The sequence below is a fragment of the Myiozetetes cayanensis genome, unplaced genomic scaffold (assembly GCF_022539395.1).
Source record: "Myiozetetes cayanensis isolate MyiCay16 unplaced genomic scaffold, myiCay2020 scf2-11, whole genome shotgun sequence".
NCBI lineage: Eukaryota > Metazoa > Chordata > Aves > Passeriformes > Tyrannidae > Myiozetetes > Myiozetetes cayanensis.
The window spans coordinates 109,273,849-109,290,042 of record NW_026087411.1 but is presented as its reverse complement, the minus strand read 5'-3'; the positions used below and the strand labels follow the sequence as shown (position 1 = coordinate 109,290,042).

The window sequence follows — 16,194 nt, the reverse complement described above, 5'->3', positions numbered from 1 at the left end:
AGGAGAGAGCAATGCTGGAAGTGTGCACAGCATAGATGGAGCCAAGGATTGCCCCAATCCTGGCCTGTTCCACAACCTGCCATCAAGATAAGTTAAATGCAACCCACCAGCTTCCTTGTGCTTCTCTGGCATCTTCTGGCCAAGGCACCTCCTCAACATGCCTGCTTTGTGGTGTCTCTTCAGCTGGCTCTTCAGTCCTTCCCAGGACTGTTTTTCTTTTCGCTTTTCCTCCGAATCCCATCAGAAAATGTGAGCGGCTGTCAGGATGGGAAGCAGAGCTGCAGGATAGGGCTGGTGGTTCCCTGGGGGAGTGGCCTGGTGGCTCTACTGCTTTACCTGGGAGAACCTGGCCCACCAAAAAAGGACAAATTCTTAATTTCCCAGCTGGACTTGCTCCCAGAGCCTGGAAAGGATAATTTAAAGCCAGCTATCGATTGAGCCCACAATTGCACACGTTCCCTCCCCGAATCAGTTCTTGCTCAGGTGGATTGACAGCCACCACCACAGCTCCCAATATGGAGGTAAAAAACCCACTTGCAAACAGCTTGTACTGGGCTCCACCTCAGCATACAGCTTTTAGCAACCCAGTCTATGCCAGGCACATGAGCCACACTCACTATTTCTTTGTGATGCTTTGAAGACACATTGCAGGCACCAAATGTTCAACGCTTCACTGCCAGCTAGGGAAAACTCCACTCCAGAACTCCCAGTAAAGGCTCTTGCTATTTCACACTGTATTTCATCTGTCCATGTGTTGAAGAGTTTTAATCCTGCACCTATGTATAGTCCTGCACCAGCAATTTCCAATGGCAGCCAGAAAGAAAACACAGCACCCTAGTTAACAGAAAAGACTCTGGAGCCAAGTAAACAAAATGACAGTCTTATAAACCAGAGGCATTTGTCCCATTAAGGATTCCATTTGTAGACAGAATAACAAGGGATGAGTTATCTGGAAGCAGAGACTTTTAAGGACATGGATAATGTAACAGCAACAGAAATGCTGTAACTGCAAGACCTTCGCTCAGGAGTGACTCAGCACAGCAGCTGCATCCTGGAAAATTAATACTTCAGCCTCCCCAAAATGCCTGCAAAGCCTTTGAGAGCTTGCAAAAACCAACCCTGGAAGCCCCATCAGCCATCTGATCTGGCACAGCTATGGGGATTAACACACATCCCCACCCCGGCGCAGGGCGGGGACGTGCAGAGAGCTCCAGCAGCAACCGTGGGGACTCGAGGCACTGCTGTCAACAGAAAGCAATCATATTTTGGAGTCAAAGCTAAAGGAAACCATCCTTCACCACCCCCAAATCTCCAAAATGTCTCTCTTCACCCTATCACGGGCCCCCTGTTCCAAACCCAGGGGTCCCCAAGCAGAAGCAGCTGTTAAGGAGGTTAACGCAGAATCATGTCAAATAACAAACACCTAGTATTTATTAATAAATTAGTACACTGGAAGGCAATTTTTCAATTCATTTCCCTCTTCCCCCACTCCCACCCCCTTCCCACGGGGCAGCTCATGCCACCCTCGTATCATTACTTCTTCAGATTGAGCGTAGTACAGACTGTTCGTTACGGGAGCATAATAATTGCAAATATAATCAGACAGACTTCTTACGATGCAGCTTTTCCTCCCCCCTCCCCCCCCAAAACCTCTTTTAATAAAAAGTGAAGTGTGATTTGAAGAGACTATTAGAGACCACGTAAGGTCTTCGAAGAACTTATCGGCCACGTCTGTATAAAAAACAAGAGACACGAGTGTAAAAGCAGAGCTTGGTTTAAGTCTTACAGCACGAGGAGAGCGGGACCACTGGTGGCCACCTTCGCCTCCCCACGTCCAGCACCGGCTCCCTTGGGGGCCCCACCATTCCCACAAGGCAGGATAACTCCTTACATTCGACCAGAGGCAAAGGACCTTTCCATCACCTCGGAGGTAGGTGGGACTCGACCCTTTTCTTTTGCGGTTAAAGCGCTTCTGCTGTAGCGTACTAGGAGCGCGATGCATTGTCCAGGTTAAAACCATACAATAAATAACCGTGCTAGTAAAATCTCAGCAATGGATATGAGCCAAACAATAGTACATTAATAAAAAAGTCAGCTCGGGTGGGAAGCTTAGCTGCGTTAAGAGACAGTAACCAGCAACAATTGGGGGGGGATTTTTTGCGTGTTTTTGCCATTTACTGCTCCGAGGCGAAGGGAGGTGATGGGAGACGGTCACTCTGAGCGACAGCTTTGACAGAGGAAGGGGGTTACAGAGCAATCCCCAATTCCATGTGTTAAATTACACCAGATCTGTGGTCTTTTAGTTCATTAGCTGTGGTTTTTTCGTTGTGTTTCTTTTTTTTTTTTTTTTTCTTTAAAGTGCATCAGCTGATCTGATTGGAATGAGAATAAGGAGGAGAGAGGTTTGGGAAGGGGGCAGAGACTTGGACTGAGAGCGATAGTTACGGTGGAGGGGTGCAATGCTGGCAAACTGCCCCCCCTCCAAAAACCAAGGACACCTCAACGAAAATACTGGCCATATATTCTACAACAAAACCTGCCTGCGTATTGTCGTTCATCTTAACGAGTGCCAAGCTAGCTCTAGCAGATATTCGGAGAGTGTGTGGTGACCCAGTGCCTACAGTAAATCGGGAAGGTGGCTATAGACAGAGTCCAGGAGGGTCTGGCTGGCTTCCTGGCTTTTGACTCCGGCGATCTCAAATAGCCTGTCCAGCTTGTCTTCGGCCTGCGGGATCTCCTCTATCACGTGGAGCTCCTCGGGATTGAGGATGTGCAGCATGTCGTCAAAGATGGGCTGCAGGTCGCAAGGGTCCAAGCGCACCTGGCGCAGGACAGTGTCCTTCTTTTCTGTGGGAGGAAAGGAGAGGGTGGTCAAGAAAACTCCTTAAGGAACCTCTGCTAACCAATGTTGGTTCTCCTCGGACCATTCTCTGGTGACACCTCTGGAGAGGGACACGTCACAAGGAGAACTGAGGGAAAAGGCGGAGGGTGACTGGGAGGAGAGAAGATGGAGAAGCCAGGGCTGCTGAGGCACCTCAGCCAGGATCCTGCAAGAGCAAACACAGCACTTGTAAATGCTGAATGGCCAATGCAGAAAAGTGAGGGCAGGAGGGGAGCCAAAAAAGCTGAATTCTGCTCTTTCAAGTTGTTTTCGTTGGGTCAGCTTTATTTACACAACCAAGTATAAATTTGGTAGATTGACTGAGCTCAGTGTTTCACCTTCGTCAGAAGTTAAAGACTGATTAAATGCAGCAGGTTAAATACAGTAAATTAAGCCCTCCGAAAAAAAGAGGGGGTGGCTAATGGTACTTTACATACCAAGTCACACGCTGCAACAAACAGGACCAAGAGTGAAAAAAATTTAAAAAAGAAAGCAGTCTTGAAATTACAAATTACATTCTCTGGTTTCAACTCCTAAAGTAACACACAGGCCAACTCAATAGCAAAAGGCAGGAGAGATGTCCAAGGATGCTACAACTTTAAAGATGTTTTTCAGTCTGAAATCTTTATCCTCTTTGCCAACAGGATACTCTGGTCTAGAATGCGGATGTGATAAACATATCCTGGAGGGCCAGTTCTTCTAGTTATTTGTTTAATGATATCGTACATTGAGCAGCTTTACAACACGTGCTGACCACATGGGACATGTCGTGGCAACCCTTCAGTCCTCCCATTCCCCGCCAGGCTGATTTTGGTACCTTTGGTAATAAAAGAGCCTGTCCGGCTGAGCGCGGAGGAGCCGCTGGAGGTGGAGTCGCACCGCAGGAGGGGCTCTGCTTCATCCACGAAGAAGCATTTCTTCTCAGAAGGAGAGGGCTCCACGGTGAGCACGGCAGCCTCCGGGGGCTTGGGGCTGGGGGTGGGCGCGGGGCTCACCGGGCTGGGGCTCACCGGCAGCTCCAGCTTGTCACCTTCCAGCTTTGGGGGGAGGAAACGGAGGGAAAATTAACTTAGGGTGGATGCCATGCAATGGGCCCACACTCAAAACCAGCTGAACTCTGGCTTCCAACACGCCCCAGCCCACCCTCAGCAAGTGGTCCCCGTATTTGGTGGCTGTCTCATCCCAGGGGACCTGGAGTCCCAGAACAGGCACTGGAGATGACCCAGGGTGAACATCAGCACTGGCATTTGGGACATCAGGCAGGAGGGTTAACACAACCCGCACCCTTGGTACCTTTGGTAGGACCAACCACTGCACCAGGATGGTGCCTGCAAGCACAGCAGAGCATTTTAGCTCAGTTTTCCTTCTCATCCTCAGTTTGCTAAAGCTCAAAGCACAGCTCTTGGGGGCAACTGGCAATGATGCCCAAGCAGGGAAGCTGTTGCCAAAACCTGCTCCACAGCTACTGTTTGGTTAAAAGCAAGGTACAGCCTGGCTCCACAGCTCCAACCAGGCTGCAGGGCAAGAGCTGTGTAACCCCTCAGTGATTCCCACTGCAGCCTGTGGCTCTGACCAGCTACACCGGTCCCACTTCAAGTTAATTATTTGTTTGCCCCTTTTGTTTGCCCTTGTTCCCATGAGCACCCCGTTAAAGCCTGATGGAGAAGTCTGTCCCACCAGACTGTAAGTTCAGAGCAAGGAAGGACAGGCAGGAGATGGCACTGACCACAGTGTCACTCAAGTGCCTTTGCTTTTTCCTACCCTGATGTGAGCCAAGGGCAAGCGTTTGGCTCCACAGTCCCAAAGACACAGGCACAAGCACTGCTGGGAAGCAGCACTGTTTGACAAGTGACAGGTGACAAGTTACAGGACGAGAAGAAATGGCCCCAAGCTGTGCCAGGGGAGGTTTAGACTGGATATTAGGGAAACTTAATTCACCAAAAGGGTGGTCAGGAATTGCAATAGGCTGCTCAGCAAAGTGGTGGAATCACCATTCCCAAAGGCATTAAAAACCTTGTGGATGTGGCCTTGAGGACATGATGCAGTGGGTGAACATGGTGGTGCTGGGTTAACAATTAGATCTGATGACCTCTGAGGTCTTTCCAACCTTCACAGTTCCATGATTCTATGATTTCCACTTCCTAATTTGACTCTACTCTGCATCTTCCTTCTTGGATCTCCTTCCCACCTGCATGGCAGCAGCCAACATTATCTACCCTCCTCCATCTCCCAACATCCCCTCGAGGGGCAAATCTCAAGCACAGCATTTCTTTTCTCCCATTCCCTGCAGGGATGAGGTGCCCTGGGCAGCATCCCTGCCTGGCAGCTTGGGCACCTCTGCAGATCACCAGGTCCTTGTGAACAGCTTGCTTTAAGTGCCATCCAATATTTAACCATCTTCACAAACCCTGCATCCCTGTTTGACCTGCCAGAGAACAGAATTTCAAGCCCTGTCCACATGCAGTTCCCTCTCCCAACAGCATTTCACATCCATTTTCTCCTTCTACAGAGGAAAGACCAGGCTACTCCTGCTAACACGCTTTTGCCTAGTACTCAGGGATAAAATGCCAAACTGGGATTAAAGGCTGTGGGAAAGGGAGCTGCTGAGCCACCTCCGCACCGGCATGGATGTGCCTGAACATTCCTCATCCGTGTCGAGGAATTCAACACCCACAAATCACATGTCTGCTGGGACGCCCATTAGTTCACATTAAATTAACATTGAAGCCTGTTCCTGGTAGAATAAAAGGGTTTTTTTCTCCCCTCATTGAAAATAAACAGGGGAGGATTTGTTCTAGCTCAGCACATTACGCAATAGGCACGTTAAAAATAAAAGTCAGCTTTAATTTTTAATTAAAAGAATCTGCCTTCTCCTCTGAAACTCCCTTTCCAGAACAGTTCATCATGGAGAAATCAGCTACTGCCATTAAGGGGGAATATCAAGGGAAGGACCAGAACAGCAGCTGGCCGCTTTCCAAATTGTAATATGCTCTGATAGCCCCTTTAAAAATAACACAGGCTTTAAGGGTTAGTTTTTCCTTGTGCAGCTCATCTACTTAATATCCAACAACAAACCCATCTACTAATTCCCAAAAAGGGGCCTGATGACTGAGCAGCAATTGGCCAAGGGAGGGCAGGGAGCAGACAGCTGCCCTAGCTCTGTCTTCCCAGCAGAAGGGAAAAGCCCTTCCCTAAACCAACTCATTTGGAGTTTAATTAAACAGCTGCTAAAACACGCTAGGAAAGACAAAATCACCCGAGGTTATTTGACTGTAGCCGTACCGGGAGCCCAAGGCTTTCCAAATAGCTGAACAGTTGCGAGCTTGAGGCAAAGCAAACAGGATGCTCAGATGTGTGTTAATATTTAAACCACGGGAAGAAAGCAAGTGGGAATGAGGGCTTTGAAAGACCAGCGAATGCAGGAGGTTGCTGAGAGGTGAAGCCTGTGGAATATGTCAAAAAACACACTATTCATAGCCCATGACTCATTTTGTTGAAACCACCTTGGCCATTCCTATTTTTAAGAACGGCGGTGCTTGAGTGAAACCGAGCTCTGCCTGGGAAAAAATCCCACCAAAAAAAAAATCAACCTCTTGCAGCCCTTTTGCCTTTCCAAAGATACCAAATTTCTCACCTTTACGTCCTCGTTGCCGGGGTCCTGCGCTTGCCACTGAGGCTGCATCTGCACCTGCAGAGACAGACACGTGGGACACTGTTAGATGGACAGTCCAGAGTGGAAACTAAAGGCACTGCGGTGGCTTTGACACATCAGCAGCCTCCTGCGACCCATCAGTGGCACTGGGGCACTCTGCCAACTTTTTGTAATTTTTTTTTTTTTTTTGAGCACTGCAGTGAGAGACTTTCAATGCCAAAAAAATATTAATAAAAAAAAAAAATCCTGAAAGCTCCACTGTACTTGCAGCTCTTTAGACTGCAGTTCAAGCACCTCTTGGATCCCAGTGCGTGTGGGAGGATGCTCTAAGCAGCTCAGGGTGTCTCAAGGTCCTTCCTAAATGGAAGAAAAGGGGACAGAAGGGGATGGGGGCAGAAGAAGACACAGGCTTGGCTTTGTTTTCTTTTCACAGCTGCTCTCAACAGCTCTGTTTGAACTGGTTGGGTCCCATTTTCTGCCTCCGTTTTACAGTACCGCAATAAAAGCTTAACTCAGGCAAACAGAAACTGCAGCTGCTGTGCTAATATTAGGAAGGAGCGGCAGTAAGCACTAAAAAACACCCTTCCCTCAGGCGATGCTTCCCAGTAATTCCTCCCGCAGCAACCCGGCAGGAACAAAAGCCGGTGGCAGGTTGGCTGCTGCCGAGGGTGGCTGCGCACCCTCCTGGATGTGTGTGGGGGGGATAAATTTAGCACCGAGGCAGCCGTTTCCCGGATTCCCTGCCAAAAGATGACACCCAGCTGACACCAGCCCTATTCCCAGGTCTGTTATGCCTCCCTAGGGCATGTGGGAGGAAAAGCCCCCACACAAGAAGCAGGGTGGGTTGGGTGGCAGCCTGGAATAGGCGATGCTGCAGGCACAGGGTGGTGTTGAGGGGGGATGCTCTCACTATGGTCCCTACAGGCACAAGGGAGGATGGATCAACAGCTTCGTGGTGATCATGGTGTTTGGGGATCCACCTTAAGGGAAGAACAGATCTTGGCAGGTGAAACACCACTGGGCAGGCCAGGAGGTCTCACTGAGGTGGCTGAGACAGTGATACTGTGTGGTGTGGCAGAGCAGGAGGCAAGCCCTTCGCCAGGAGGGGAAGGGCATGAGGATGTTGGGGTGGGAAAGCCCAGACTTCCTCTGTGCCCTTTATATCACAGTCAGGTTTCAGAAGAATGCTCGACCCATCTCTGTGGTGGAGCTGCATCCCTCAACACAAGGCAGCCCTGGAGAAGAGCTCCTCAAATCATGCCCCACACAACCCAGAATGGGCAATGCTGGATCTGGGGAAGGTTTAGATGACTAAAGCACAGCCACCCACGGAGGAAGCAGCTCTTCCCCTTCTGTCCTGGCCATTTGAGGGCAAAGTGCTTCTCCAAGCAGGAGATGCTGTCTCCAAGAGAGCTCCTGGTGGTTTCTCCTTTCTATGGATTTGCCTACCCACTTTTTCAATTCAAACCATAATGAAGAGTTGACGAAAATTCTGATAAAGAGTTTCCAAACCCAATTACAGGTTGAGTAAGTTGATGCTGAGTTTGGCTAGTACAAGAAACCATCTTCTAGTTTCTTCTTAAGCACCCAAACCCATTACACTGCAAACACACAGACCCCAGTAGATGTGGCCACAACAGCAGGGAAACCCCAAATATCACTGCACCTATAAAGTTTCTATTTTTGTGTTTATGTTATTTATATTTGCATTACTTTATAAATAATTACATTTTTGTTTATTGCACATTTCCAGCATAGTTCAAGCTCAAACTGAAAATCAAGTCATGGTTTAGAGCAAACTTGGAGTGATGCTCACTCCAGCAAAACCCAACCAGCCCTACCCCTTCCCCAGGGCTCTGGCCACTTTACCCTACAGCTTTGTGCCTCAAATAAAACCTGATGCAAGTCCAGAAGGAAAATTCTGTTCCTTTCCTGGCTGCCTGGGCATTTCCCAGCCCTCTAACCACAGCCTCCTCCAGCTGGGAAATCCATCCAACCACTTTACCCTCACTCCCACTGCTGACACATGAAATGAACACAGAACAAATTTAATTCCTAATTACTAGGCCCAGCCCAGTTCTGCGTTGCCAAAAGAGGAAATGAAGGGGATAGGTAGGAGCTGACAGTGGCTGAGGGAACGCTGCTCCAGGCTCAGCAACCCACCCCACCCCCCTCGGGGTTCTGATCAGTGAAAGAGCAAGAAAAGGAGCCACAATGCATCGCTACAGCTGCAAGCCTGGACATGGGGCTGCTTTCACATCCTCTTCTCCTCTGGCACCCCCCAAAACCCCACAGCTTAACCACACACCAGACCCTGCCTCAACACATCTGCTGACTCATGGGATTATTCACAACATGAAATTAGCCAGGAATCTAAACTTCGGTGGGCTCGGGGCTACAGCCTCCCCCTTTCCACTTTCAACATCTCCCTTATTCATGTTGGGGTTTTTTTCCCAGCTTTGCTGAGGCTGCGCTGCTGAACTGAGGCTGTTTGCTTCCCTTCCATCCAGTCCCTGAAACGTTTCAGCCGAGGCCAGCAGAGCCATAAATAAAACGATAAGAGCTTAAAGCACTGCTCACAGCAGGGCACTCAGAGTAGCCAATAGGGCCGGCTGTGCCGGCTCCACCCCAGGCCAGTCCAGGTGAGCACAGACTCCCCCGGTAGCTGCAAAATGCTGTTATGCACCACAAACAAACAAAAAAATCTCATTACCCAGTGAATTCACTGAGCTTTTCTGGTTTTAACCCCCAAAATGGAGAACTGCAATTTGCTGGGATAGCAGTGAGAGACCTCTCCCTTTTCCTCCTCCCCTTCTGTCCCCTACTTTTGTTGTTGTCAGCACCATTAATTTGTGTGCCCATGCTCGCTAAGCAGTGCCCAGGCTCACATGCTGCTGTCCAGCAAACCTGCCTGCAAGGGGAGAGATTTTACAAACCTTGAGCCCAACAAACATTAATGGCCAGGCCAGGCTTTAACAGGAGCCCTGTGAGTTAAAAGCACCCCAGAAAACCTTCCCACAGCTGCCACTCTCGCCGTATTTTCTGGCTCAGCGGCAAAAAACCCTGAGCAAAATGATTCAGAGGGCTAATCTCGGTTTAACCTAAATTCATCCAGCGCCATGCAAAACCAGCATAATCTCCCACAGCTCAAAAAGCCGGCAAGTCTGCAGCGGAGCTGTTCCTTACCCGAAGGAAAATGTTCGTGCCACGTACCGTAACGCTCCACAGAGTGCCATTAATTCCCCTATTCCTATCAGGGATTGTAAATATTTGGATTTTGGAGCACAAAAGGCTGCCAAGGGAATAGGGCTCTAGAGAAGTGAGCAGCTTTGCCTCCATACGTTTTACAAGGCGAAGCCAGACACCAGATAAAGGATTTAGGACAAGGATGCGATAGTGGGTGGGATGGGACAGGGAAGGGAGGCATTTAGGGTACTGATTTGCCATCTGAGAACTACATTATTCAACAACACAATTTTTACCTGTGAGTTGGGGGTGTCGGTGCTTTCTTATGATACAGGATCAGGGGAGAGATGGGGAAACTCTTTTGCACCCAGGGATGCTGGGCAGGTCCAAAGACATCACAGACAGCATAGTCACCCATGCATCCATCCCTCCTGGGCTCATGTAGGACACACCAGCATGCATTAAGAGACTTGCTGCTCGTTCAGGTCACCCCAAGGACATCATGCTGTTACTCAAAATCACAGAATGGTTTGGCTGCAAGGTACCTTAAAGCTCATGTCGTTCCCATGGGCAGCGACACCTTCCACTAGACAAGGTTGCTCCAAGCCGTGTCCAACCTGGCCTCGAACATTTCCAGGGATAGGAAATTTACAACTTCTCTGGGCAACTCAGCCATAGGGAAGATGCATGCATTTGCATTGCTTTTGAGAGTTCTTGTTCCCTCCACATCACAAAAAGCTCTTTTTATTCTTCTTTGTTGTTATTTCAGGGTTTTTTTGCAAGACTACTTCTGCAGGGCTGGAGGGGCCCATGCCAGCCACCAACAGGGCAACCCACTCCTTTGGATCAAACCAGTTTGGTGGGGAGAAAAACTGCCTCGATTTGTCTGCATTTCGACAGACAAATCAGCGTGAGTCAAACCTCAATTAGCTCTAATTAAAGACTTTCCAACCAGCAGATTAAGAAAAAAAAAAACAAAACCAACAAAGATCAACGTCCCTGCCTACTCCTGGCAGTGATCTCTTGGCTCCCTGGACCGCTGCGATGCAGATCAACCGTCAGCACAATTCCCCAGGGATTCAGTCTCCCATGCACAAGCTGCTTCCCACAGACTTCCTGCATCCCGCCCAGAGCCATTCTATCACCACCCACATCGACAGCGCAGGAGCCAACTCAGGGAGAGGAGGCAGACAGGTTACAGCAGGTAACACCTCGCAGAAACACAATGTGCTGCCGTGCTGAATGTGCACCCCTGGGTGCTTTCAGGCTTTGGCATCCCACACACAGCTTCAGGATCTACAGGGCAGGGCAATGGCCAACTCCTAAGGTTTATCATGAGGGACGCTCATCTGAAAAACCCCAATCAGATGCATGGGGAAAGAGGATGTGCCAGCTTGGGTGAATTTGTTAAAAAACAACTCCTTTGCTCAAACAAGCCAAATTTCTCACGTGGATCCACTTGAGCCACCTGCTCAAAAGATCAACAACCCAATTTTACCCATTTCTAGAAAAACAAGTGAAACTGCTGGGGAACCACCACGGTCCAGGTGCTGATGGACACTGGAGAATACACCGCCACACTCTTTTAAAAAACAAAGAGACACAGGAAAGGTGGTTGGGAAATCCAGAAGACTCGTGTACAGTTATCCATGAGAACTGGGTTTGCTCATTCTCTGGAGAATCCACTTGATGCATTTTCAGAGTTATGGGCACAGCCTGTGGTTACTCCATCAGCAGGAGTCCACCGTCCCAACAAGTGACACAGTAAACCCTGCTCCTGGAGCTACCACCTGCATTTTTGTGCTATTTGATAAGCACAACCTGATGGTCTTGGTCTTGGCCAAAAGAGCGCAAGGCTCGGGAGCATTTGGCACTGCACAGCCCAAGCCTGTTAATCAGGCATCATTCTGATGAACAAGCCCCATGTTTTATTCTGATGCCCTTGTCCAGCGCTTTGCCATAGAATTCAAAGTGAAAGCAGTAACTAGGAGGACAGAGGTTACTACCTACTCCAGGAGAGCAAGAGGACAATGTGTCCTTCTGGGACACTGCACATACCAGAAACTTTTATTCACATACGCAAAATGACAATTTTCTCTGCCTCCCTCCTCTCCCTAACCATAGCTTTGTCTTGGGCTTTTAATTTCATTTTTTACCATCAATGAGAAGGCCACATGCTGCTTAGTTACCAGGAGCTGTAAGGAAAAAAACAGTAATTGAATGGGAGCAGCGGAGCTGAGGCAGCTGGCAAAGGGAACCTATCCAAGATCTGAGCAGGGAACGCAGGGCGATGCTCGGCACACTCCTGACACAGGGTCTCTCAAAAACACAAGCCCAGGGCTCCTGCCAGTGCATAAAACCCTGTGATTTCACATGATGGTTAGAAGGGACCAAGATGTTTCATACTCTGAGTGAAGTGATTTAAGATATGCAAGACAGTGAACGGACAACAGTCTCCCTTATAGGGTGAAGTCTGTGATGGTCAAATCAGGATTTGGAAAACCCCTGCCCTAACAAACGCTATGCCCCATAAGCTTTACTATCTGTCAAGGTCCACCTTGCCAGGCCCCCACCAAGTGCCCAGAGAGGTCTGCAGGCACCCACCAGCTCCCATTTGGGTCTGGGTCACTGCTGAGGCAACAGGAAAAGTTTCAGCAACCAGTTTAGGGAGAAGAGCCCTCCCTCAACCTCCCCCACTTCATCCATGTGCTGCCCAATTGGCATCCCATTCAGAAAAAGCCCCATCCATCACCTTTAGAAAAGCTTCCAGACCACTGACTTACCAGAGCCAAAAAAATGAAACAAGTAAAGCAGCAGTGGCCAAAATAAACTGCAAAGGTCACTGAGGCACCTTCCAATAACTTACACCCAGCTGAGAACCTACTGCAGGATGTTCTGCTGCAATTTATTTATTCTCCCAAAATACAGGACAGGTCGTTTTAAGGCCAGGGCTGCCAAAGAGCAACTCTGGAGGAGTGCACTCATGGACTCCCCCATACTACTGGTCACCATCTCAGAGGAAGCAGCTCTTTTAGTACTCAAGCCTACTTGGCCCTTCTCACAAAATCCATGGCTTTTAATTACATTTAAGAGCAAGTTTAAAGGGGGATGCTTTTTTCTCCATGTCCCTGACAAAAGGGCTCAGGTACCAGGTCCTCCTGGCGATCTTCAAAGATAATGTGCAAAGCAACAACACACGGGACTTAAGAGCTCATCAAAACTTTTGACTAAGATTTGTTGGGCAGAACTTTGCTCCACAGCAACGTACAACTTAAAATAATCCCCCTGAGGAGCTCTGTGGAGAGAGGGAGCCCAGCTTAGCTCTCAGCTGAGCTCCAGGCCACAGCTGGGTGCCCTGCCTCCACACGCTCTCCAAGCCCACGCGGAGCCCAGCCCGTCGTTACCGGCGTGGTGTCCTCCATCAGGCCGCGGATCTTCTCCACGACGTCGTTGCGGCGGTGCTGGCGGAGCGCGCTGATGAGCTGGGCCAGGCTGGCCTCGGGCCCACGGATGGTCCAGTGCTGCAGGGCGGCGTAGGCACGCTCGTGGTCGGCCGAGTAGCCATTGGAGAACGCCGCCACCTCCCGCTCGCTGGCGTTGCACAGGAACTGGTAGATGTCCTTCCACTGGCTCCCCACCTGGGCGGCCACCAGCTTCAGGATGTCGATGCCTACGGGGGAGGCAGAGAAGCTACAGGTGAGACACGGGCGTCTGCAGGCTTTAGCAAAGCTTCTCTCATCCCCAAATAGCCACGCTTTGCTTTTCTTGGGTTGATCTTTGAGATTTTGTTGTTATTATTATTATTATTATTATTATTATTTTAAGACCTTTTAGAGTCCAGGCTGCAGAGAAGCACCACCCATAGCACGCTCAACAGCTGCCTATGCACGTAAAGGGTGACAGACCCATTAGTTGCCCCAGCACACTCTAAAATCAATCCCATAATTTAGCTGTGAAGTTTCCTGCAGTCTTTGGCACAGGAAGACCCCTGGTACTCAGCCAGTGCACGGCTGCAGGAACAGGGCAGAGGGCCACGTGCTCATCCCCACGCCTGCATGGCAGCCACTGCTCTGAAAAGGAGCTGGATTAAGAGGTGAGTCACCAAAGCACCTCTATAAAGATGAGTATTTCCATAACAGAGCACCTACAGCAGCTCTGATTGCATTTAGAGCCATTTCCAGAGCGGACTGGACTGGCAGGATGACTCAGTTATGGGGTGGGAGACACTGCACCGTGTAAGCACTGGGTGAATGGAAGATCTGGTAGGAATTTTGCTCTAAGGAGTGCAAAAAGACAGAGTTTCCCCCAAAAAGACAGAGTTTCCCCCAGAAAAGCCCTTGACACATGCTGCTTTGAGATGGTGAGGGTTTTCTCCATGAAGGTTAGGGAGCAACACAAACAGCACACTTAACCTTGAGTCTCCTGACCTAGAGGTCAGGAGTTACACCTTCAAGTAAAGCTGTATCTCCTTCATAACAACTAATGAACTCTGTTTTATCAAGCTGAGCAACACCTTTTTTCCAACAACTACATGCAGGGTCAGCATAGGTGAGCTGCAAAGAGAAACTCACTTTTTCCAGAGAGACAATTGCACCTCAGGTTTCCAAGTGAGCCAGCATGCCCTCATCACTACAAGGAGCACTTCTCCTTCCCTCTGCAGGCACAACAGTTGTGTCAGCAAAAACAACTACTTCCAGAAGAATTATCATTGCCATGGTTTTTCCATCTGGCTTAAAATCCAACAATTTCTAACGCCGTTTAGACCAAACCTCTCAACTCCAGGTCACAGCTCTGATATAGCCAAAAAGTATATACAAAATAAAAAAATATAAATAAATACATATATATATATAAACTATACAGCTTTATATAGATATATTGCTATCTCCTTTTTATATATAAATATATATGTACAGATATGTGGTGGGTTGATCCTAGCTGGCCACCAGTTGCTCACCAAAGCCACTCTATCCCTGCCCTCCTCAGCTGGACAGGGGAGAGAAAACATAACAAAAGGCTCATGGGTTGAGATAAGGGCAGGGAAAGATCCCTTACCAGAGACTGTCACTGGCAAAACAGACTCAGCTTGGGAAAATTAGTTTAACTTATTACCAATGAAACCAGAGTAGGGTAATGAGAAATAAAAACTAAATCACTTCCCACCCAACCCTCCCTTTTTCCCAGGCTCAACTTCACTCCTGAATTGTCTCCTTCCTCCCCTCAGCAGCACAGGGGGACAGGGAGTGGGAGCTGCAGTCAGTTCATCACACAGTGTCTCTGCAGCTCCTTCCTCCTCAGGAGGAATCCTCACAGTCTTTCCCTGCTCCAGCACGGGTCCCTTCCACAGGTCAAAAGTCCTGTCAGCAAAACTGCTCTAGGCGTGGGCTCCTCACTCCCTCTCCTTCTTCACTGACCTTGGTCTCTGGAGAGTTGCTGCTCTCACATATTCTCACTCCTTTTTCTATTGCCTGAAGTTATGACTTTTTTTTTCCTCCCTTCTTAAATCTGTTATCCCAGAGGCACTATCATTATTCCTGATGGGCTCAGCCTTGGACAGTGGTGGGTCTGTCTTGGAGCCAACAGGCATTGGCTCTGTCAGACATGGGGGAAGCTTCTGGCAACTTCTCACAGAACCTACCCCTGTAGCCCCCTGCTACCAAACCCTTACCAAGCAAACCCAATACAATATACACACACCTGTATAAAACATCTATTCAGCCTGATATATATTTATATATATATTACATATACTTTTATATATTGTAATATATGATACAGTTATTTTACATATATGTGTATATAAGCTTATATTAAAAACCCCACATATACAAAAACGATACAGTTTTGTGATATTTTTGACCAAACCTCTTCTCACTTAAGGGAAGCTTATCAAGACCTGCTATATATAGACTTTAGTTTCCACTTGCAAACTAGATAACACAGCCATGAGCCCACATTGCTTGGTGCATTCCCAGCCAGTGTTCACCTCCTCTAAATCAGAAACACCAAGAAACACAAAGTACAAACCACATTTTGTACTTCCCCACCCTCCTCCCACCACAACCACACTTCCCTCCCAAGATGTTTACCAGTCATGTGCATGTACTATCTCACATGGGTTGTAAGAGTCAAAGTTTCTCCTACCAGAAAAGTTCAGCTCACCAGCCCAGCATGGGGGATGCAGCCAACCCAAAAAACTCCAAACCAACCTTGGGCTTGGTTTTAAATATGGAGAAAAAGGCTGCAGACCTGCTGTTGAGATTTATGATGGGCTTACTGATGTGTCTCAGATCATTAGATGCTGTTGCCCATCACATTACAAGAGTGCAGCAGGAATTAAGCCCGGTCTTGTTAATGCTTCCCACATGAAGACCCAGGGGTCCTCAGTTCAAGGGACACAGGTTGCCTGCATGATTCCAGGCAAATCCCAAATTCTCATCCACCGATGACTTTGCAGCCAGGTTGGCTGTCGGTT

General features: G+C 48.6%; 1 protein-coding gene across 1 annotated transcript in view; it reads right to left on the bottom strand.

Moving 5' to 3' along the window:
- Positions 1 to 2,330: 2,330 nt before the first annotated feature.
- The window catches only part of TNFRSF21 (TNF receptor superfamily member 21), a 34,558-nt gene continuing 20,694 nt past the window's right edge, over positions 2,331 to 16,194 (bottom strand). Inside the window, 4 exon segments of the mRNA XM_050315273.1 lie at positions 2,331 to 2,847; positions 3,699 to 3,918; positions 6,516 to 6,569; positions 13,124 to 13,389. Of these exon segments, the coding sequence (XP_050171230.1) occupies positions 2,618 to 2,847; positions 3,699 to 3,918; positions 6,516 to 6,569; positions 13,124 to 13,389 (770 nt within the window). The 3' untranslated portion in view covers positions 2,331 to 2,617.